Here is a 23,396-nt window from a genome sequence, read left to right as displayed (position 1 = left end):
AGAAACTAAAATTCTCATTGTGTTGATATCAAATATCTATTCTGGTTATGACATTTTCTTCAGATAAATAATATAGAGAACTTTTCGTACCTGTACTCTAGCCTCCGACAAGGACGTCTTCGAAGCCAACCTCTCCCTAGTAGACACACAAGGATAATGACTCTTCTCAAACTCCTTTTCAAGCTCCTCCAACTGATCAGGACTAAACGTAGTCCTGTTCCTTCTGAACTTGGGCTGCTCCGAGCTGTCCATGCTGGAATCGTCCTTGCTGTCCACCATGTTGCCAGGAGATGAACTCAACAAACTGTGGTCTTGGTGGGGGGACCCAGAAGAACCAGGAGATCCCGCCATGGCATTCGAACCGTGTCCACCGGGTTGGAGTGCCAAGGGGGCCGCTGGCCAAAGGGGGGAGTGCCAAGGGAAGGCTGCAGCAGCTGCATAGGGGTGGGGGTGGTAAAGACCGTAACCTGCGGCTCTGGCGAATTCGGCAGCTGCTCTCTCTGCAGCTCGGTTTCTGAGAATTCGGTTGATGCTGCTTACTGAGGGGGCTGTGGCGTTTGTGCATACTCCTGGAAAGAACAAGACTTATTGTTATTGGGTGAACACTGAACATATTCGTGTTGAAATCATAATGTTGTTATCAGTTAGTTTCAATAAAAATCTAATTTCAGAAAAAGATTGCACTCGACTCACTGATTGGATTCTATCCGCTCATACTCCCAAAAGCAATGTGCTAAAGACTTGAAATTTTCAGGATATAGGTTTAGAGTCAGAATTTATCGGTAAATCTCAGTAATAGGTAAAATCTTCGTGGCATTAATTCAATAAATAAATTCAAAATTTGAATGCAGAATGTATCAATGCCGATATACAGAATATTCCAGAATTACGTCCAAACATTTCAAGAACTTAGTCCTGGTAGGTAGGTACTATTAAAAAAAGTATTGTATATCCATAAATGATTTCTTATCAAAATACTACCTGATTAACTTAAATCATTTTTTTTCCTCAGTACCTACCTATCTTGGAAACCACGTAGGATATCAAAATGACATTAGAAGCATTGTTATAAATTTCCGAACTCCATAAAACAGTGTTAAAATTCTTCCAAAAAAGGTCAGGGTCGGAGAAAACAGGGGTAACGTGGGATTTATTTACCCACATAGATAAGAATACAATTAAAATAAATTTCTAAATGCATTTTGTCTATTCTTTCAATTTGATTTTCTCAAGCGTTTTCAACTTGAATAAACATAATCTTTTCAATACCTATATAATTTTGTGAAAGGAGAATCAAGACCGAACATAGACCCCCATAGTCGCAATGCTTTATTATTAATTTTATTTAGTCTCTCAAGTTCCAATTTGTTTGTTTCGTTTCAAACTACATATAAAGGTATAAAGGAAAATATATGGTGTCACTTGTCACTCTGTATTTTGGTAAGCATTGGCTTATCTATAAGCTTATGGTATAATCCCTTGAAATTTTCTGACATTATTCTGGAACACACTGTATATCGGCATTCATCGAGATGGAAAAAGTTCAACCTTTCAAGTATACATTCATTCTTTCTTTGAAATTTATCGTCTCCTAAAAAAAAATAATAAAACTTTTGAAAAAAATGATACATCTTGAAAGTAGATATCACCTATTTCTAAATTTCCATGGAATTCAGACTAGGAAGTTTTGACTGAAATTTTTTTTTAGGAGACCTAATTAGTCAATTTTCTATTTGATGAAGTAAACACATTCTCCCCAACTTCATTTAAAATTATACAAATACCAACTAGTTTCCTCTTAAGTACTATATCTTATTTTTAAGTCGTAACGTTTTCGAAATTCTCGATGAAACTATCGTCGATTAAGAATCAAGCAATCACAACGTTTGAATACATTAAACAAAAAAAAATATACAAATTTCCCACGAGGTTAAGCTTATTTCAAACAAAAACCTGTGAACTGATCATTTTCGAGAATAATAGACCAAAACAAAGCTTCTGCTCATAATTTGTCAACCTTTCAAACACCGACACACCCATTTAATCTTGGGACATGAAACGTATTATCATCCCTTACGTCACAATTTATTTCTTCACTCAGTAAGTTATACGTTTCTCTAATTTCCCGATGATTTATATGATTCAGTAGCCTACTGCTAAAGCCGGAGCACAATTTCGACCGGATCGTGATATTTCAACCAATGATTATACCCCCAAGTTCACGGTTGGTTCTCGGACCAATTTAGTAATTAAGTTATTAGGCTCAGTACCAGGAATGGCCAGAACTCGTGTAAAAACTCAAGCGGAACTACTCAATGTCCTCCTAGAAACGACCACCTGGTGACCATCTACCTTTTCTACCCTTCATCTGGAGCACAGCGGGCGTCTTGATCGCAATCCGTGAAGATTTGTGAAGAGACTACTAGACTTCAAGTTTTGCCTCCGAAAACGAAAAAATATGGCGAAGCTGATGAAGTATTTTTGATCAAAATAAATACACTAGGATTCGAGAAAAGTGAGCGCTTGATAACTCATGCATCATTTGTAGTTGTATCCTTCGAGACCTCAAATATACTTTTATAAAGTTATTTGATATCCAAGAGTGCCATCGCGGGGCATAAACTGATAAGCGCTCAAATACACCTGGCTTCAGGTCGAATTTTCTATGATTCTAATGACACGTTAAAAACGTAATTTCGCATAAAGATTAAAATCATTATTTTCTCCACTTGGTGAATCTAAACTCGATTGGATCTATTGTTTTGGAACTATTGGGTAATGTTTTTCGATATTCTGATTGAGTTTTCCATTGCTCTAATGACAAGGAGCTTGAAATGATAATGCTGTATCATAAACCAGGTGTTACAAAACAACATTTCAATATTTTGGGAGCTAATTCTAGACCTCAAAATGAGTCAAAAGTTTCATATAAATATGGGTCCCTATATGAGCTATTTTGGAGATATGAACGATTTTTGGTTTTCAAATTAATTACTATCGCAATTAAATACGATAAATTACAGAATATATTCAATTTATTTTTGACTCATAGTATTTTACATAAGATGTTCCATATACATACCGTCCATTTCAATGTGAAAATAATGAATATTTTCTCAACAACAAAGTGAAAAAAAGTAAACAACTAGAAATTGATGCGAGATACCTACCTACTCAATAAAAGTACGTAAATGTCATATGAAAACCAAGGAATTTTTGAATGAACCGACTAAAAAACATTTTTGTTGTAAGTTCATTAAAAATATATCCCAAAGATGAAAATGAATCGTATTTGGTTTTTTACTTATTTTGAGTTCAATAATAAGCTCCCAAAATATTAGAAATTTATTTTTCAACACCTGATATAAGGATACGGAAAATCTCAATTCTATTGAATCTGTAATCGCGGAAATATTGGGTATTTCCTTTCCAATATTCTTCTTGTATTGTCTATGGTTCTGATTGAATTATCAGGACGTCTCCGTGCAAATATCGAAAAATGAAAATATGAGGATACATCAGTCTTGATTCCTAAAAATACTAACACAGAATTCATATAATCTAAACCGGAAAATTTCGAACACGCCAACGTGTACTCTCCTTACCTCAAAGCGATTTTGGAATGAGAATTGTTCAAACGATCGCATCTTCTATCTTTATTTAAAAAATGGGATTTCATCTCTGTTCCTGTCGTTGGATATCTACAATATCAAGACGTATTGTCATTTCCAATGCTATATAGATCATAAGAAATAGATTATACTAAAAGTGTCAAAACCTTCCAAATCTAGTCTTCTCTGTTCTTGCCAGAGTCTGTGATAGTTATTGAGAATTATCTCAAATTCTCAGTATTATTGTATGGAGATTTTTGTGTTTTGTGTATATTTACTCGTATTTCTGTCAACTCAGACACAGAACTATAAATTGTTTACCCAAGAGCAAAATTTGGGATAACGTATACTCGATTGGATTCAAATCAGCTTCCTTTAGATCGAGGCCAGACAGCTAACCTCCTACCAATAAAAATCCTCTTGAATCTTGAACAGCTCCACTAGGTAGATAAAACTTCCCATGTATTCGGATCTTCAGTTTTATGAATCAGGGATAAATCTTCCTTGGAGTCAGACCTTTACTCAATAAACTCCACTATATGAAACCTCACTCTTTTTTCAAATTCAAATTTATTCATAACTTTAGTTTCATAATCTTTAATATTCTTTTAAGGTTCAAACAGTTCCAACTATATGCACCCATTGAACCCTCCTGTGGAGTCCCACCTTTACTCTTGGCCATAACCGATCTCTCCAGGTTAACTAGATTGCTCAACCAACCGTTCGTCCTCTTCATGGCATCTCGAAGACATCGTGTCGTGCCAATGATTATCTGCAGCATCCGTTTCGGATTTATGTACACAGTAAGCGCTGGAACGGCAAAAAAAAAGGTTGCCGGCGAACGTGCTGGTGCTGTTGATCAATTGGGATCTTGCGCTCATTGTTGGTACTTGTTAATGGGAGGAAGTTCATATCGAGGCGTATTAATTTGTCCTGTTCGGATGAAATAGGAAATTTTCTGCAAGCGGTTCGTTCTGAGTCGGTTTCCGTTGGTGTAAGACTTAAATGGAGGGTTTATATTGCGTTGGACGGAAGGTAGTGAGACTGTATCTCTATGGGTACGTAGATATCGAGGTGCATATTCATTTGTGAGATCAGTAATGCCCATTTTCTGCTTCTGAAAAGCTACTCAACTCAAAAAGTATATAATCCGACACCATTTCTTACAACGTTAAGTAACACGTAAGTTGGCTATAAAATGTTATCATTTCTCTGGTTTGACAGTTGACATTTGACCCATAGAAAAATTCATCTTCAGAATTGAATCTCGAACTCCATCTTATGTTTCGATAACACCACAAAGATTGAAGAAATATCGGAACTTCTGTTGACTAGAAAAGTGACATTCACTGCAAACTATCAGGTTTTCTACATTAGGACTGATTTTATCGATGATGAAAACATTTGGGAGAAACATGGCTAATAGTTTTGGAGAAGAGGATTAAAATAGTGATTTATACAGCAAGATTATAAACAAATTTTTTTTGCACATGCAAGTTTTCATAACTAGTTTTAGGCGAGTTATGAAACTTCGAATGAGCAAAAAAGAACGGTAAAAAAACCTAACTTTTTTGCTTGAAAACCAAAATATTTGAAAAAGCACAAATCGAATATAAACAATAATTCTCGAACAGAAAAACCTAGATACAAGCTCTTTTAAAAGTAAGTTCGGATCTCGAATGCCACGGTTAGGTTCTATGACAATTTGAATTTTTATGCAAACTTTTCAAATCGATCACATCACCAGAACGATAGAAATGATCTTTATCGATATACGGATATCGAAAAAAAAATCTCTAACAAAGATCCGACAAGGTTGAAATTCAGTTATAGTTATGCCTATATGAGATTACATCACTCGATTGTTGAGGAGGAAAGTAATAAAAACAACGTGTATCTCTACCGTTCTCTGAGATTTTTTTCTTTATTTCAGTATCGTAATGAGTTCATTACACTACATAAAACAGTGCTGTAATTAACTCATAAGAGCACTGAATTTTTCATTGAATTTCGACAATATTCCACAAAAATTGACTGAAATAGAGAAAATATCGTCTAATGCTCGTTACGGAAGGCAATTACAACACTCATGCGTTCGAAAACACGCTCCTTCGTCGCTCATTTTCGAATTTCGCATTCGTGTTAGAATAGGAGCCTATTCTGCAGCTTGTTTCAGAATATACTATTAGCATTCTGTAAAAAAAGCCTATTTTTAACACTTTGTAGTTATCAAAAATGAGACATGACAAGACAATCACGATATTTCCATAGTAGATATTCTACTCCACATTTAAATATTCCTCAACCATATGCATATTTCCTACAAAACCGTATGAAAATACCTGGCATTATGAGGGCTGTTAAAAAAACGGACAATCCACAAGATTGTCGTCTTCTCTGACCGCACCGTAATTCCTAACTTCAACCGAAATTCAACCCCTGTAATTTTCTGTGGTTTTGCTAATGACACAACACGGCCGCAATAACGTGAATGTTACCGTGGCAACGATACCCCCACGCCAAACTAAACATTGTCAATCTTGTGTTAGGAATTCGACCCTAAGGCTTCTCCTGTTCACCATCGTGTTCTCCACGAAAAAAAAGAGTGGCCACTTCACACGGATCGTTTACAAGCTCGTGTTCATGTCGCTGGAACGTTTCTTTTAATTTCATTCAATTATGTTACAGTTCTATGGGTGACAGCTTACACGCACAGAAAACATAAGGCGTTTTCCTATTCTTTCCAGAAACAGACAAAGCTTTGTGTGATGCGTAATTGTGATTGTATTGACACCAAGAATATCGTTTTGCAATTACCCTAATTTTTGCATTCTCTCTTTGTGTGATGTCTTGAGAGGATCTCTTACTGGAGAATCTAGAAATTAATCTCAGAAGAATCCTACAATAGATTATGTGACAAAGTCTTCATTCCTTCTCCAAATTTTCGGATATGTTTATTGAGCACATTAAGTTAATAATTCTAATCAGGATGAATATTCCTAAAATAAATAAACATCATAGGAGTAAAATTCAAAGAGACCGGCAAAATAAAATTCTAAGCGTCAGTGATATTACAAGTACAAAATTCAAATGTCATTCCATATACGAAAGCATTTGTTTTCATCAATGATTCAATTGATTCAAGATCAATTCGATGCAAGTAATAAACTTTCTATTATTATTTCATTGTTATAAATTATAATTACTTTGATTCGTTAGATTCTTAGTATAGCTATCTGACTGAGGTTAGCATTCAATGTTGAATATCCTGAGTTTTTATAATATTTCCACGAGGAAAATAAATCTTTTCAGGCTCTCGATATAACTTTAGCACATTGATAATGTCGAGATTCGCAGGAAAATACCAAATGCAAAAAAACGAAGATGCAAGAGCTCGTTTACTCCAAATTGATATCATCGTAAGTTAACTCAATCCAGTTTCTTTCTCATCACGTGATTGTATGAATTGGTTAATTTTCTAGAGCTCTATAAAAATTTTATTTTGTCCAATGTGTGTCACCGTATTTTGATTTATTTCATTTAAATTTGCATTTCTTCTAATTTTCTGAAATATTATTTCAGATAGATCCAACAAATACACCTATTTATTCTTAAAGTATATATCACTACATCAAGAATGATGGAAAATAGCAGAGAAGATATTGTCTACTATTGGGTAGTACCTACTTGATCGGAAACACCTCAAAAAAAATGTACTCACCCTCTGAGATCAATCTCTCTCTGATTTCCCAGGCAAATATTGTAGGATTTTCACGTTTGTACTGTTCAATTTTGGACACAACTGCCGGTGTTGCAACTTTTGGTTTACTGCCTCCGATGAGACCTGGTGGTCTTAGAGTACCTGAAAAAAAATTCAATAAGAAATCGCAATAACAATGATAGAGAAATAAATGAATGAGCGATTATCCACCTTTTCAACACATTGCTCATAGATAATATTCACCCATTTTAATAGACCCACTCTTATTCAATATTTCTTTCAGTTTGATTTTAATTTTCTGAATAAAATATCTCAGTGGAAATTTCTCATCCTGCCAAACTACAATCAACAAATTGATCCATCGACCAAAGTTTTTTTGAATTGACAACGATTCCAAACCAAGTGTAGCCACTATAAAATATTCAAGGAATATACACATGTCGAATGTAATTCTTGTTTGTCCCCCATTCTGGGACAGCCTAGACTCCATGAGCATCATCGCATGCTTGATGGCCCTCACGCTAGCTCAGCTCGTTGTTTGGTCGCCCACAGATCAAACAATTCCACTTTTGTGTCGTTTAATTCCGTCAGTCATGAGACCAGACATTGCTTATTTGGTTACATACTGCCCAAGGTCCCTCAAGCGTAACTCTACGTATTGCCGTGTTTGTTGTTTGCGTTGCTATAATGGAAATTGGGTAATTTGTGAAGATTGCCGCTGTCAAAATGGCGTTCGACATAGAGTACAACTGGTTTAATTGGACGGTTGTAACGTCATAATAACGAGGGGATTGCTGTCAATGTTATTTCGGTTCCTATTTGATCATTTATTTTGTTCCTATTTGATCATTTATTATTGCTGTCAACTTGAAAGTTTTGTACGGTGTTTCTTGAGGTGGCATCTTGAACATTTTCCAGCAAAACTTTTTTAGGGTACATCCTGTTCAGTTGATGAATCCCAGAAACCATAATTCTTGCGATATGAGCGAAGGTTCCTAACGTTCTAGCTCCTGTTTTATAGTGTAGTAAAAACCTTCAACCGACTTGTCCAAGACGACATTGATGACTTTGCACGACTTATGCTCGATTACTTGAAAGATCTGGGCTACTATGAGATCAGACAATACATAAGAAATTAACCGCTTAACATTTTTAAATATTCAGGTGCCTAAATCCTTGAAGCCATTCCAAATATTGAAGTTCATGAAAATCTTCTGGACGGTAAACTGGTGGGTGGTAAAAACAGCTCTTATGGAATACACAATAGGTAGAATAAGGTAGCGAAGCACTACACACAATATTCAGTGATCGGTTTAAATCACCAATTCAAGTCATCCCAACAACATGCAACATTCAGTTCGATCAACATCCTTCAAATACCTCCAAACCTATCGGAACTACAGACCCGATCAAAGGAATCCCAACTCCATCGTCCGGTCTCCTTCTTCGGCAGTTACAATTACAAAGGCACGCACCGCAAAAAGCTAGAACCGTTTCCGAGATTTGTCATTGCCACCTCGAATACTCGACAGCATTGCGTCTTGTAATTGCCCAGGCACTGGACCACGAAATGTCCCGCATTAGGGTCAATCATATAGACATGTTAAATCTTCAACGGCTGCGTGCCATCACGGGACGCAAAACAAATCAGAGTGGGCTTCAATAGCTATCGCTGCATCCGTCGGATACAAAAGAATAAGACCTGTCCGCATGCTATGGCCATAAACGATTTTATATCACTTTAATGACTCAAGTTTTTCCGATCCGAAATTTATAAGGCCGGCCAATGTGTCGTGAATTTATAAACAGAGACACTTGGTGTGCAGATCGATGTACCTAGCGCGGTCGTGTCGGCTGAATCGTATATTGAAAAGTACTATACAGTGTTGTTTTAGTGACAATTAACTGTAATAGTTTATGTGAATTTTTATTTGGGTTTTATATTTAATATCAGATCCGGCTCGAAGGACCAAAATGTTCAATATCTACATTACTACTAGTACTGGTTGAAAAACTAGCGCAATTTTAGTGGCATTCGGACAAGAAACTGTTATACCTAGTTCATTCGAATTTTTATTTGGGTTCTAAATTTACCCATAAAATTTTATATTGAATCCGGCTCTAAGGATCACATTATTCAATAGTTACGTACATATTAGCACTAATTGAAAATTTAGTGTGACTTTAGTGGCATTCGGACAAGAAAGTGTAATGTTCCATTTGAATTTTTATTTGGGTTTATATTTACCCATAATAATTCAGACTAAATCCGGCTCGAAGTACCAAAATGTTCAATGTTTACATATCCACTAGCATAGATAGGGGAAGGGGGTTCTTAGGGACTGCAGAGAAAGTTTCTCAATGGAAAGAACATTATATGTATTTCTTAAAAATTTTTGTTTATTATTTATAACCCAGCATCATTTAATGCTTCGGTCGGCAACTTCAATATAGGAAGAATTTCTTAGGGTTGTTTCTCAAAGTTAACCATAACTGAGACGACGAAGTTGTCGGCGTATGCTGGGATTGTTCAGTCATAAAAATACGCAATTGTACTATTCGAAAAAGGTTCTGCTGCAATAAAAACATCTGGCTCCGAAATTTCCGATTTAGTAACAGATTTCTCAAACATCAATTTGTCATCATTCAAGTGTTTGACTGATCGAAGTAATGACTCTTCGACTGATTCAAAAAAATTGACAAAATTATATAAAGTGGATTCAGATTTCAGAAACAGTCAACGAAATAACCCTTGAATGAAGATATGGAAGAAGGGAAGAAGGAAAACTTATTTAAGAAGTACATTGAGAAGTGAGAGTCTGAATTCGATAATGCTGAGCTTGTATTAGATATCTATCCTAGGAACATATGAAAAAAGTGATTATTTAAAATTATTCATTTTGTATTAATCAATCGTAGACTGATATTGTTATAGATTATTACCTGTTTTATTTTCACAAAATAAATGTTTGTCACTCAAATTTATGTTTTGAATAGGACATTGAAAAGTACGAGTACTATATAGTGGTGCTTTAGTGACCATAAACTGTAATAGTTCGTGTTTATCTTTATTTGGGTTTAATATTCAACTAGGTATAATAATTTATATCATATCCGGCTCGAAGGACCAAAATGTTCAATATTCACATACCTAATAGTCATAAGTGAATAACTAATGTAATTTGAGTGGCATTCGTATAAGAAACCGTGATAGTGCATTCGAATTTTCATTTAGGTTCTATATTCACCGATAATAATTTATATTAATCCGGCTCGAAGAGCCAAAATTTTGGATAATTACGTACCAATGAGCCCTTAATGAAAATATATTGTTATTTCAGTGAGATTGGGGCTAGAAACTGTTTATTTGAATCTTCATTTGGGTTCAATATTTACCCATAATAATTTATATCAAAACCTGCCCGAAGGACCAAAATGTTCGATATCTATTGAAAACCCAAATGCGAACATTCTGATTTCATTTTTTTCTCAATGCCAAAGTTGCAACAACAATATTTGATACTTAAGGAAAAATTGATTGAAAATGTAACATGAACTGTATTGGATATAAAATACAACTTCATTCATTCAGGATTGGTTCAGCTCCCTAATGCCGTGATCAGGTTCATTATTTGGCAAAATCTGATTTGGGGTTCAGTGAAAATGACCATTCGAAATTTTGTTTTCGTGTTAATTTCAAAACTGATGATTTGACCGAGATGAAAATTTGCATTTCGATATAAAATGACAATTTTGAGCCTCGTGAATAATTTCATGTAAATCGTGTAATCAGAAAATCCAAATATAATTCCAAATATTCCCGTGACCACATAACTGATGAAGGAATTAGGTTAGGATTCTGAGTATTGATATAATAATAATAATAAGAGAGTTTATTTATTATTATTATTTTATTATTTATTATATGAAATGATATTTTCAAGTTCTGTGCAAAAATTCAAGCTGGTCACATCATCAAAACCATAGAAAATTCAAGAAAAATATTTAAAAAAAAATACCCAATATTTATGTAATTACCAATTCAAGCTTTGTGCAAAATTTCTTGGAGATAACGTCATTAGAACTTCAGAATATCAAAAAACTATTTCAATATTATCCGATCGAGTTGAAATTTTGCTCATTCTTTAATGAAGCAGTTGCATCCTGGGTGACCACGTATTTTATATCGATATGCAGTTATGTGGTCTCCAAAAATCAGATTGACGTATGAATGACGATAGCTCGAAAGCTCCTAACTTCGATGAATGAATGAATAAAAACGTTTTGAGCTTGAAACTAGCTTGGTCAATGCCTTCTTGTTTCAATGAAAAATCTTCATAAACAATTCTGGACATTTTCTACTTGCTTATTTTTGTGAATTGGTAATAAAACTAAAAATGAAGAGTTCAGCAAACTAGGCTCAATGTTGAAATCATCACTGAATAATAAACGTAAATGCAATTTAGCAAAAATTTGAAGCTACATTGAGAATTTGCCTGAAAAGGATAGAAAATATCCACAAAGAAAGAAATGAAATTATAGAAAATCTAGAGGACCAATTCCTCTTCACTGAGCTTATGATGAGGGTAATTCTATTTAAAGTTGATTGAATAAGAATGAGGAATCAAGAGACATTTTTCTGGTAAACTGATGCAACTGTGTACAAATTTCTGTTGATTCAGTGAACAAGTGAATTAGTACATTGATTATGTTCAGGATTACCTAAAATAATCATGGTTCAACTACATATGTTCCTTGAGAAATTTCTGTCGATTTGTGACTTTGTGAAAACGTATATGTAGGTACAATTCCAGAAGAATCCAATTTTATTTCATTTTATCGGAAAAAGGCAACCTTTTTGTGGGTCAGTACGAACCGGAACAGGTTCGCGTGAGAGCCGCTTTGCATGCAGTGGCGCTGTCGTAGCTTTGGCCCAAGGGCCTGGCTACTTGGAAAGCACCACGCAAGGAACGAACCTCAATTACCCTACCACTTTCTTGTAATCCTTTAGTATTCGTTATTTGTTTCCTGGGGACATTCAGCTCTTGCCATACAGTCGCATTATGTTATTAGCAGTGCCTTATCTACCTTAATTATCTACGTATTTATGTGTTACTTCAAAATCATGTTATTTGTAAATATTTGATTTTATCTTAATTGGCCGAGTGTGTATGAGAGTCGATCTTGCAGGAACTATTTGTAACGCAGAGATTGCGAATGTCACTATTGAATAATTCATATGGGGGTCTGGCTGAGTGAGGCTGGATTGTTGTCTTCATCCGTACTAATCGACTGGGATGTTTCTTTGATTTATCGCCAGGAGACGCCTTCGCTGATAGATACCAGCTTGCCGTCGATCTTTATTCATAGCGAGCGACTGCCAATTCCTGATAGAGACACTGTAATGCGCCCATTTTTTCGATGTCACATATTGATGGCAAGCCGATGGCTCCTTCGTATGCTCACGTCTTCATATGGTGATTTTTTTATGGGTCGGGAGACGTGTTGTGCCGAAAGGAGATGGTTAATTTATCGCAAGCCGACACCGTAAATATCGTGAAAATTTTGAGTTCGGTTTACGTGTTTGAAATATTTGTTTTGGCTAATGATATCCACTAGAAGTTCTGGTACTGAGGCTGTTTAATTTGAGGAATTTTGAAACCTTCTTGTAACGATATTTCTCAATATTTATCTCCCTTATTTATGTTACACCAATATCGGCATCACCATAATTGAAAGCTGCAGCCTGCAACAGTTCGGTGTTCCGGCCATATTGTGATCATTTTCATAGTGACATTCTTAGACGTTCGCCAAAAAAAATCAAAGTCAAGCTCAGTGAAATGTCATTGTAATATGTAATATCCAAACGCATTGCCTTGATTATAGTTATCGAAATTATTCTTATATAATCGTAACAATTACCAACTCGAGCATAGACAATATATTTCGATTGTACGATCCTCTTCCGTCGACGTAGTTTGCGAAACAACACTCGAGCTGAGCTCTCCTGATGTTTCGCGAATCGGGGTATAATCGAATATTGTCTATGCTCTAGTGATATTAAAACTGAATAATATGCTGCTAAGATACGCAATCGTCGTAAGTAATTGAGCGCAAATCTCTAATAACCAGAATGAAATTTTTGATTTGGTTCATTATTATATTGGATGCTGTTCTTGATTATTAAGGTGATATCCTTCATATGGATAAGAAAATGATCCTATCAGTAGTTATCACGGATAGATTGGCACTGGAGTGGTTAATACGGATTTAAAAGCATAGTTCTACGGAGACGATTCTCTGTATCAAAAGCAACAATACGATTACTTAGCAAAGGCTTTTGTCGCCCTTTCACCCGAGAGTCCAAGTTGGCCTCTTTGGTCCAATTCAGCATTTGTGTCCTTTCATGTGTTTGCTAAGTATAACCTCGTCTTTGAACTGAATCTTTATATATCTCACTCTAAGCAGTATTCCATTAGAAAGAAAGATTTATAAACATTTAACATAACATTTGAAATCTTCAAAGTGACTTGAATGGATTGAATTTGGTAGTTGAATTTGTATTATAGGTACATAAGAAGATTAACAATTGAATTTGTTGGTGGAACTTACGAATTATTAATTAATTGTAATCAAATTCTCCTGAGTGAAGCAGAATGAGAAAATATTAATTGTTTTTTTTTCATTATTGTACGTAAGAGTAAACAAAATTATGATAGGCGGAAGTCTAGCATGACAACCTTCTGGAGTTAGATGTTTCATTATAATTTCACGAATGAGATTGAAGCTTTTAATTTTGAATAATATCTATGTTTGATATTAAGTGATGATTTCCTCATGTAATATCGAGACTATCTTGTTGATTTCTTCACTTTTGGTTGTGTAGCCTTATTTATGATTCATTGAGTAATATCTAGCTTCGCATATTTGTTAATTTCTAGTCCAATCGAGTTTTCAAGCATTAGAAAACAGAATTAATTCATAGGCGAGAATCAGAAAGTATTCCAGAAAATGTATGATTTTTCGACGATTTTTTGTAGAAAATCTTAAAAATTCCAGATGCCCTTCAAACACGATTAAAAACAACTAAATCAACCTCTTCAATGGGTTAAACCAAATCCAATCGCGGAAATACGTAGTCAGAAACGACCTTTCACGATGAAATCGGTTCTATATCAATTTCTAACAGCTATAGCGCCATAATGATTTTACAGAACTAACATTTTCATTATCCCCAATCAAGAAACAACTCAAGCATGCTCAAAGTAAATTAATATGTCGCATTAACTGCTGGCAATAAAAGCAGAGTTACACTTCTCTAACACTATTTCCATATGTGGCACTTTTTGAAGTTCAATTCAAGGATTCAATGCAAACGAAGGAAAATGGAGCAATATCGTCCGATCTTTTCCTATGCATTGAACGGTTGATAAAGATCTCTGATGGGAGATATGGAAGTGTACCAAATCAGGTTGTGCAAGTGGGAAGAATTACCATGAAATACGTGGTGTACCGCAAATGTGAATTGACTTTGGCTATTTCACGTCTGGCAGCTATGTTCTTCCTGCTCTAGATAGCTCTGTTTTTTGTCGAGAAGTGGCATCAAGCGTTACGGTATACAGCAATGCTTATTTTGCACCGATACGTGTACCGTAGTTGAATAATATTTTGGAGGAAGCACTGCTATATTTAAACTATTAGTATGTCGCCTATGTTATAATGTAGTACTGTTAGGGTCATCGGTTGATGTGGGATGAGTTTTTCTTAGTCAAAAAAGAATTTGAGACTCATTTTCCTCCTGTCGTGTATTTTTCAAGAAGTCTAAAAAATTGAAATTCCCATGAATAATTATTTTCAACTGCATATTACATAAGAAGGAGCGGCATTTTGTCCCCTTTCGAAAAAAATCTAGAATCCGTTATTGCATAGTATAAGAACATTATTCAGGGTTAATTTGTTGTTTATACTTGTCGCGCGGGGAATTTGGTTATGATTTCATTTGTTTTTTCACATTTCGTGCTTAAAATTGACGTACGAATATATTATTTTTCGTTGAACAATGGGGCCAAAAACAAGTGCTATTTGGAAATACTTTAATGAATATACTGCGGATAATCAGTTTAAATTATACTTTTTAGCGAAATCAAAATTAATTAATTAATCAAAAATAATGTTTGTGTTCATATTATTTTCGAACTTTTCGAAAGACATCCCCATTTGCGTTCGATTTCGATTACGATTCTGATTAATAACAATTGAAAACTCAGGTTCCGATTTCGATTCCGTTGAATCGAGTGAATGCACATTCGTTACATCCCTATTGAGCATTCACTTTCAGTCTTGTACACAATTCTCTTAAACCAACTCGCATTCTGAAAATGTTCAACGCGGTAAGATTTGAGACGTTCAACATTATAAGAAAATACCGAAACTTTTTTCAAGTTGAGTTTTGAGTCGTTCAACATTATAAAACAAAACGCAGCAAAACAATCGACATTTTCGTTCATGCGTTCGAGCCATAAAAGGCGCCACATCTCGAAAGCACGATCCTGCTGAAAATCTGGCCGAGCATTTCCTGAAATAGCGAATACTTTCTACTCGAAAAGGCAACAACTTTATTGGTTACCGGATCGTTGTCGTTCAGGCGTAGATCGCAAAAAATTGAGCTTTGACACAATGGACTCCTTAAACAGCACTAATAAGACCTTTGCACACAGAATACATCAAGAAATCTGAGGAGGCTGGGCAAAAAGCGGGCATCCGCCGATGGCCTACGCCGAAGAATGTCGCCAGCGATAAATATCGCTACCGGAGGAACAAATTTATAGACAAGTGAACCGAACGCGGTCGTCGATTTACAGCTTTAGGGCCTTTTTCAGCGTTTTTTTCCGGAATCAATCGTCCCGCCGTGTGCCGCGCATCTGTCCGCCATTATTCAACTAACGACGTTTCCGCGGACTTCTCTATTATTTTTTTCGGCGTCTTTAATATTTCAACGCAAGGTGCGCCGATCCGATTTTTTTTGGCATGCCAATCAAATAAATTCGGAATTTTGATGGGGGCGACTCAATAAAACGCGATATTTTTATGGGGCATTGCGGGCGTGTGATGGATTCGGGTTTCCTCAGGGTTCTGTTAAATGGAGCCGTTACGATTGAGTTGTTGCAATGTTTCTGCACGATGTTGTGAAAGTTACGCCAATTTTTTTGTTGGTATTTCAGGAAGTGTTGGTAGATCGTTATGTAGATGAATAAAAATAACGGTGGCCTAATGGTTGGATTGATGTCTTTCTTATTATGAGTCCAATCAAGGGCGTCGAAAGAAAAAAACGACAGTTTTTGAGCAATATTCTGATTTATGTACTACTTGAATCTTTCATACTTTTTCTTCAAAGATATATTTCCACAGGAAAAGAAATTGATTTATTTACGCAAGCAAGGAATTTTATCTATTTTATTTACGAAACATCGCAAGTGCCATTTTTTTGTATTAAATTCAAGAAGAGCACTAAATTGGCTTCAAGACTTTTTGAGCGCTCGTTCATGTAGACGGTTATTGCGCACTAGGTGTTGGTTTAGCTGTTATTCGGCCTGCAAATTCGAGTAATTTTCATATATACAAACTAAATTTCAACCTACTGGAATCTACAGTTATTCTGGTGAAGCTTCAACATGAAACTCTCTCTTGAAATTGTTAATAGGTTTACATCTTCACATACTCATACTCACCTGTCGTTATGAAACAAAAGTAATAAGTTATTTCTTTCAATTTTTTGGTTGACTTTTCCTTGGTTCTAACTTCGAAATCCAGAGAAAATTTTTCACAAATCTCGATATTGTTATTGATATAAACACACAGAATCTAAACACGGTCGGATCTGTTGTCACTGACATACCTAGATTTTCTTATATTTTTATCGAATTATCTCTGATTATGGTGACGCAATGGTTTAAAAATGTAGAATGAGCTTCTAAATTGTTATTCTACGTATAAATACAGAATCCAGAAAAAAAAATTACAATATGACCGTCAGAAATTTGGTTCTTTTGATGATTTCAAAACTACGAGTTGAATCGGAATAAAATTCTGCATTTATATGTAGAATAACAATTTTGACTATCATTCCAAATTTTTAGACAATTGCGGTCATATTAACTAGTCAAATTTTCCCCATTAATGAATTCAACCTGGGATTGAGTTGAATAGCTTGCTAGACTTCGCCCTGAATGTCATGATTGCCAGGCATATTATAATCCTGCTTCTACGAATAAATACGTTATTTATTTATTTTATATTCGAGATCTGAACCTATACCCTAACAATTTCTAGTTTCTGGGTTCTCCAAGAGTTATCGTGTTTACGGATGGCCGGACATAATCGATCGTAATCAATAAGTCGAACCCTATTATTTGAGACTAATATCTGCTGAAAATTCGAATAGTACCTACAGTCATAGTGACGAAATTATACAGGGAATTATTGAATAAGTGCGTCAAATGTCAGGGGTGTTTCTGCATGAAGAATAATGACATTTTGCTATATTATTCTGTTCGCAATTGCTTTGAGTTCCGATATAGAGCTTTTTAAAGCTTCTCTTATAAACTGATTATTTATCTATTGCTCTGAATACGGTCGGGATATTTAAATATAACTTGGTGGGTTCAAAGAGGTAGTTATTGCGCATTTATTGATATGCAATTAAGAATTTCTGTTCATCATTGACGGGCATACTGGTAATCATCTCTTTTTTTTAGGAAAAAAAAATAGTGAGCCACTGATAAGTTAGACAAGTTAGAAATAATTTTTAAATTCCTCTTTTAATTTGCGACAAAAAACCTTGTTGTCTTTTCGTATGAAGCACCATTTTATGCAGAAAAAAATTAAAATTTCAACGCATATTTATGATTTCTTCAATAAATTTTTTATTATCAGATTGTTCTTGATAATGTGTTGAAGTTAAGATGTTTTATTTTTTGTTTTGTATGGATACCGGGCCCCATACGAAACAAAGGCATGAACATGATTTTTACTTTCAAGTATCTCAGTGGCATATTTTTTTTTCAAAAAATTGAGAACAATAAATAAATTGTCAGTTTTCAGGAAATATTCTACGTCTCTCGGAATACGAAGCGTTTCAAAAGTTACATAGCAAACTGTCATTTATTCTCACGCAGTGTCACCCCCTAAAGTTTGTCACTCTTATTCAGGTTAAAAAATTTTAATGAGCCAAATCTGGCGATCCTTCAAATAATTCACAAATAGAGAAGAGGCTGATTTCTGCTCAGTTTCTCTGTCATTAACTTTCGAGCTTCAAATTGTAATAAAGGTTTCCATAATTCTCGAGGTCACGTCATAGCAATTAATATGAGTGGGATAAATATCCATTAAACTAGTGTCGAATTAAAAAAAAGTACGACTTCCCAAGATAATGACTCATTTTCGGGGGCATCGAAACAATATCCCCAATCACCTCAATCCAAGCACAACAAGCGGACACCATAATTACAACCAATTGAACTAAGTAACACAGAATTGAACAACCCGACGGCAAAGTAATAAATAATTCGTAGACTCTACCAATTATACAGGGGTACCTAAATTACAGAGGCATGTTCAGATACTCCATCGAGCTTAAATAAATAATAAAGCCGGTGTAGCTAATAATGCGATATGATAATGCCAGTGATTACAAATGAAAAATATCAAATGGATTGGATAGTTGGACGGCCATTTTGTGAATCGCATGATCTAGAAGCCTTGGACGTAAATAATATGCACAAACTCGCACAATGATATCTCCTATAACCCTGGTACTGGAACTTAGAAGAGTAAAGCTGTGTTCAGACATGCAACAGAACTTTGTATCGTGACACCTTCGGGCAACAATTTTTGTGTGCAACATCAAATAACAAAAAACAGCCAACAAATTACAATTCACTGTTATCAAGTGACAAATAGCTGAAATGTTATCATTTATGAAGACCAAATATAGAATAGGTGTAACATATGGGCATAAGGCATATGTAAGTTTAATGTCATTTATTTGAAGGTAGCTACATTTTTTATTATAAATAATCGCAAATTGAAAAATGAATTCCACAAAAAGAATATCATCAAATTGCTTTTCGAAATAAAAATAATACTTTATTGATTAAAACAAAATCAGGAAAGCACTGACGTGAAGTAAGAAGCTTTTGAGCACCCTTTTCCTTGTAGACCACATATATATTTATATACAGTAATTGGCGCCAAGGAAGCAATTGTTAAATGAAAAAACATAAACGAGAGCTAAAAAGCTTCTGACTTGATAGCAGTGCTTTTCTTTTTTTCTATATTCTGTTTGAATTTTCTATGATTCTGATGACAGAATCGTATATACATTCAAAATTTTCACTCGCTATCATTTGTTCTCACTTATATATAAGGTTTTTTATTTCTTAGTCTGCTTGAACTTTCTGATGTTGATATCTATACGAAATTTTCGACGAAGCTTCTTCTTGAATTTTTATGCTTCTCAACTCTGTCTGTTTTGTAGTTTTTATCGATATTTTTCATGAACTTTGTTAATATAGATATACATTAGATTCTACTAGATGCTTTCAAATGCCATTGTACATCCAAATGCAGTTTTTCATCTCGATCACAAAAAAAAAACTAAATTTCGAACTGCCATTGTTGCGAAATAGTAGAAGGATCCAATCAACAAAAAAACAAACGCTCAAAAAAATTAGTTGATATTTGCTTTTTGTTTTTTGTGCTGCACTAATTAATGCACAGTTGGTTACAGGAGATCACTGCGTAATGTAGGTATGATCTTTCGAGTTTCGGCGTTCAATAAGTTTAGTTCATCGAAAAGATGGACATTACCGCAAAAGTCTAACAAAATAATATAGGAAAACATTAATTATGGTGCATTATAATTTTGAATTTTTGCTTTTATCTCATATCTATTTCAGAACTCGATAATGCTATTTTGTGGATATTTTTCCTGAATTTACCCTTATTTATAACAAAATATGACTAACTTATGAGTTGCTTCTCTTTGGTTCGCATAAATGATTACATTTTGACTATTCGTTTTCACTTGATAATTATTTATTATGTGCTATTTGTAATTTCATCTTGCATGTAACGCTTTGATGTTGCGTTGTTGCAAAGTTCTATTGCGTGTCTGCTACCAGCTTAAGAACGAGCGTATGTCTTTCAACAACGACTGGTTCTGTCTTCTTTTCTCGTTGACCACAAATGGAGTTTGGCTGTCTTGAGGTGAAGACTTGTTTGATTTAAATGTTCGATGTCAAGTTGTCTAGCTGGATACCTAGTTGAATCATTGATTAGGCTGATTGGAGAGTGAGGATTACTTGTATGGACTCTGTTGACCATATTTACAGCAGTCGCGCCTAGTGGAAGGGGCCAGTGGATAAACGTGAAAAAAATCTTATATGTCAGGTATTAATTATTATGGTGGATCAATCAAGGAAGATGATTTTGGTTTTGATTTATATTACTGTGTTGGTGCTTGTTTGAGAGGATTGTTAGATGATATACGATTGGGAATATGTTTGTTTTCGTTTGTTATATTCTCAACAATACCTAGATGAACCCTCGAAAATTCTGGCACTGTCTAAAATTTTCAGTTCAAGTTTTGGAGGGAACCTCCTCTTCTATAATGCTCTTCTCTAAAAATATGAAAGTAATTCACTTGAAACTTGTAGATATCAAATCGCATGCTATTCGGCATCAACATGTTTATTTGAATCTAAAATAAACATATTTCTTTCTATCTATCCATCTATCTAACCCTCTTGCTCGATAACTTGATCACTTAATTGTTAAATATCGAGAAAATAAAAAATCATTCATTTTAAGTTTTCCAGCATTAGATCATTAAATTAATAGCAATTAATTGGTAAGTGATACTCAATACGGAAATTTCTTCATCAGGTCTAGAAGACGAAATTTTTTAAAAAATGTGTAAATTTCAATTTGGTGCCAATACGTAATTGGATATTTTGAAAGAAAAAAAATTTGGACTTTCCAAGCAAATTTACATAATTTTTTTCTATATACCTTTCGTTTCGTGTTATTTTCCTCTTTCGTTTATAGATTGAATTATACATGTACAGGGTGGGCAAATAAGCGAGGTAAGCGAAAATGTTTCATATGAAAATGAAGAAAAATTATCATCACTCTAATCCTTGTAAAATTCTCTATCTTTTCGAATTGTCACTTTCGATTTTACGACATCCAATAAGGGTAGGTGAAAGGGAGAAATCTGACTGATTGAAGTGTCTGTAACTTCAGTTTGGCTCAACATTTTTGAGCAAATTAGATCTCGTCTGAAAAATAATATCTTGTTGATTGAGGACAAAATATACTCATGATAAATTTGTTCTTGCTCCTTTCGATAGGGGGCGCTAAGTCAGAAGTTCATTGTTCAGTTCATTTTACTCCGAAATATCAAATGTAATGATAGGGTTTTCTTAACAGAAACAGAAATTCCATCAAATTTGCATGAAAAAACCTGCAGGTCGCAAAGAGATAGTTTCAAGCGTCCTGAAGTTATGGCTGAACAAAGATATTCTTCAACTAATGCACGGCGAAAAACCAAATTTTGTCTTCAAGTTCTGACAGGAACAGAAATTCCATCAAATTTGTATGAAAAACCCAAAAGGTCGCAAAGCAGGCGTTCTCGAGTTATGGCCGAAAAAAGATATTCTTCAACTGATGCACTTAAAAACTTAATTGTGTCTTCTTTCGGCCATAACTCCAGAACGCTCGACGCTATCGCTTTGCGACCTTCTGGGTTTTTTATACAAGTTTTATGGAATTTTTGTTTCTGTCAGAACTTAAAGACAAAATTTGGTTTTTCGCCGTGCACTCCTTTTTTCTTTCAGAACATAGATTCAATTCAACATTCATTACTTCGGTATTATGAATAGTAGAAAGTTGAAATTTCGGGGAAGCATTACCATTTATGTATAACCAAACCTTGTGAGGTTTGTTAAAAATGTAAGGTTTTATCCAGATATACTATAAAGATAAAAAGATCATATGATGTATCGAAAGAGAACGAAATTTTCTTTTACACAATATCTTTCTATACCTAAAATTGTAAGGTTTTCTTATTGATAGCAAGTTTTCATGCTTTTATCAATATTAAGGGGTACTTTTATATTAGGTATCCATGAAATTGTATCGAACATGTAAGTTATGACAAATTGACAACCGGCATGGATTGTAAAGTAATGCTGAATTTATCAATAATCGGAAAAATATTTGAAATGGAGCAATTATACATAGGTACAAATCAAGTTTTGTAAAATATGTGTATCTTCACGGTCAATGCGATAAAATTGTGAAAACAATAAGTGAAATATTTATTGTGTTCTAACTCAGAAGTTAGAACAAGTGAAAATTAGAAGGATTGTAGCATGATTTCATTCTTTATGGATCAAAACTTAAAAAAGAATGAATAAAAACAATGAAAGGTTATTTAATGAAATATTCGTCATGAAATTTAGTCTAATCAACTGGCAACATCGAATCGAATGTACAGGATGTTCCATTAGAAATAACGAAGTTATTAGCAGTTTTTATATAAGCGGTCACGCTGCAGAGCTGAAAAAGGATGATGAAATAGTGATTCCTAACCAAGAAATCGAACTTTTAAAAAACCTCCTGTTCTAATTTTAAGTCTATGCCGAATGAATAAGCAAAACACCTGAAGTCAACTAGTTACATTCCTCGGTATTTCTGTTGCTCCTATAGGTGGTATCTAAAGTTAATCAAACATGGATTCATTCTTTATCGCATTTTTTCTTCTTGTGAGGAACTCAATACAATGAAAAAATGCATTTCCAAAAATATTTTAATATTTACAACAATTCACTTCTTCAGGTTTTATTTCGACTAATACATCATCGTAATGTAAACATTTAGAGTAGAACCAAATGTTTTATGTATTTTTTCTGCTTCTATGTAGAAGTTTAATAAACCATCGAACCAAAAAGATATCAGTCGATATGTAACCTGAAGAGGCCAGTGTGTTGGCGATACAATTG

General features: G+C 34.5%; 1 protein-coding gene across 3 annotated transcripts in view; it reads right to left on the bottom strand.

Annotated features, from left to right (window-relative positions):
• The window catches only part of LOC123684976 (paired box protein Pax-6-like), a 51,443-nt gene that overhangs the window by 1,662 nt on the left and 26,385 nt on the right, over positions 1-23,396 (bottom strand). For all 3 annotated transcript variants that reach the window (XM_045624516.1, XM_045624517.1, XM_045624514.1), the window contains exons 3-4: positions 7,333-7,473; positions 91-569 (exon numbers count right to left, since the gene is read on the bottom strand). In XM_045624516.1, coding sequence (XP_045480472.1) covers positions 91-569; positions 7,333-7,473 — 620 coding nt within the window. The remainder of the gene's footprint in view (positions 1-90; positions 570-7,332; positions 7,474-23,396) is intronic.

The sequence above is a fragment of the Harmonia axyridis genome, chromosome 7, assembly GCF_914767665.1.
Source record: "Harmonia axyridis chromosome 7, icHarAxyr1.1, whole genome shotgun sequence".
Classification (NCBI taxonomy): Eukaryota; Metazoa; Arthropoda; class Insecta; order Coleoptera; family Coccinellidae; genus Harmonia; species Harmonia axyridis.
The sequence above is the reverse complement of the archived record's forward strand: the minus strand, read 5'-3'. Positions and strand labels throughout refer to the sequence as shown.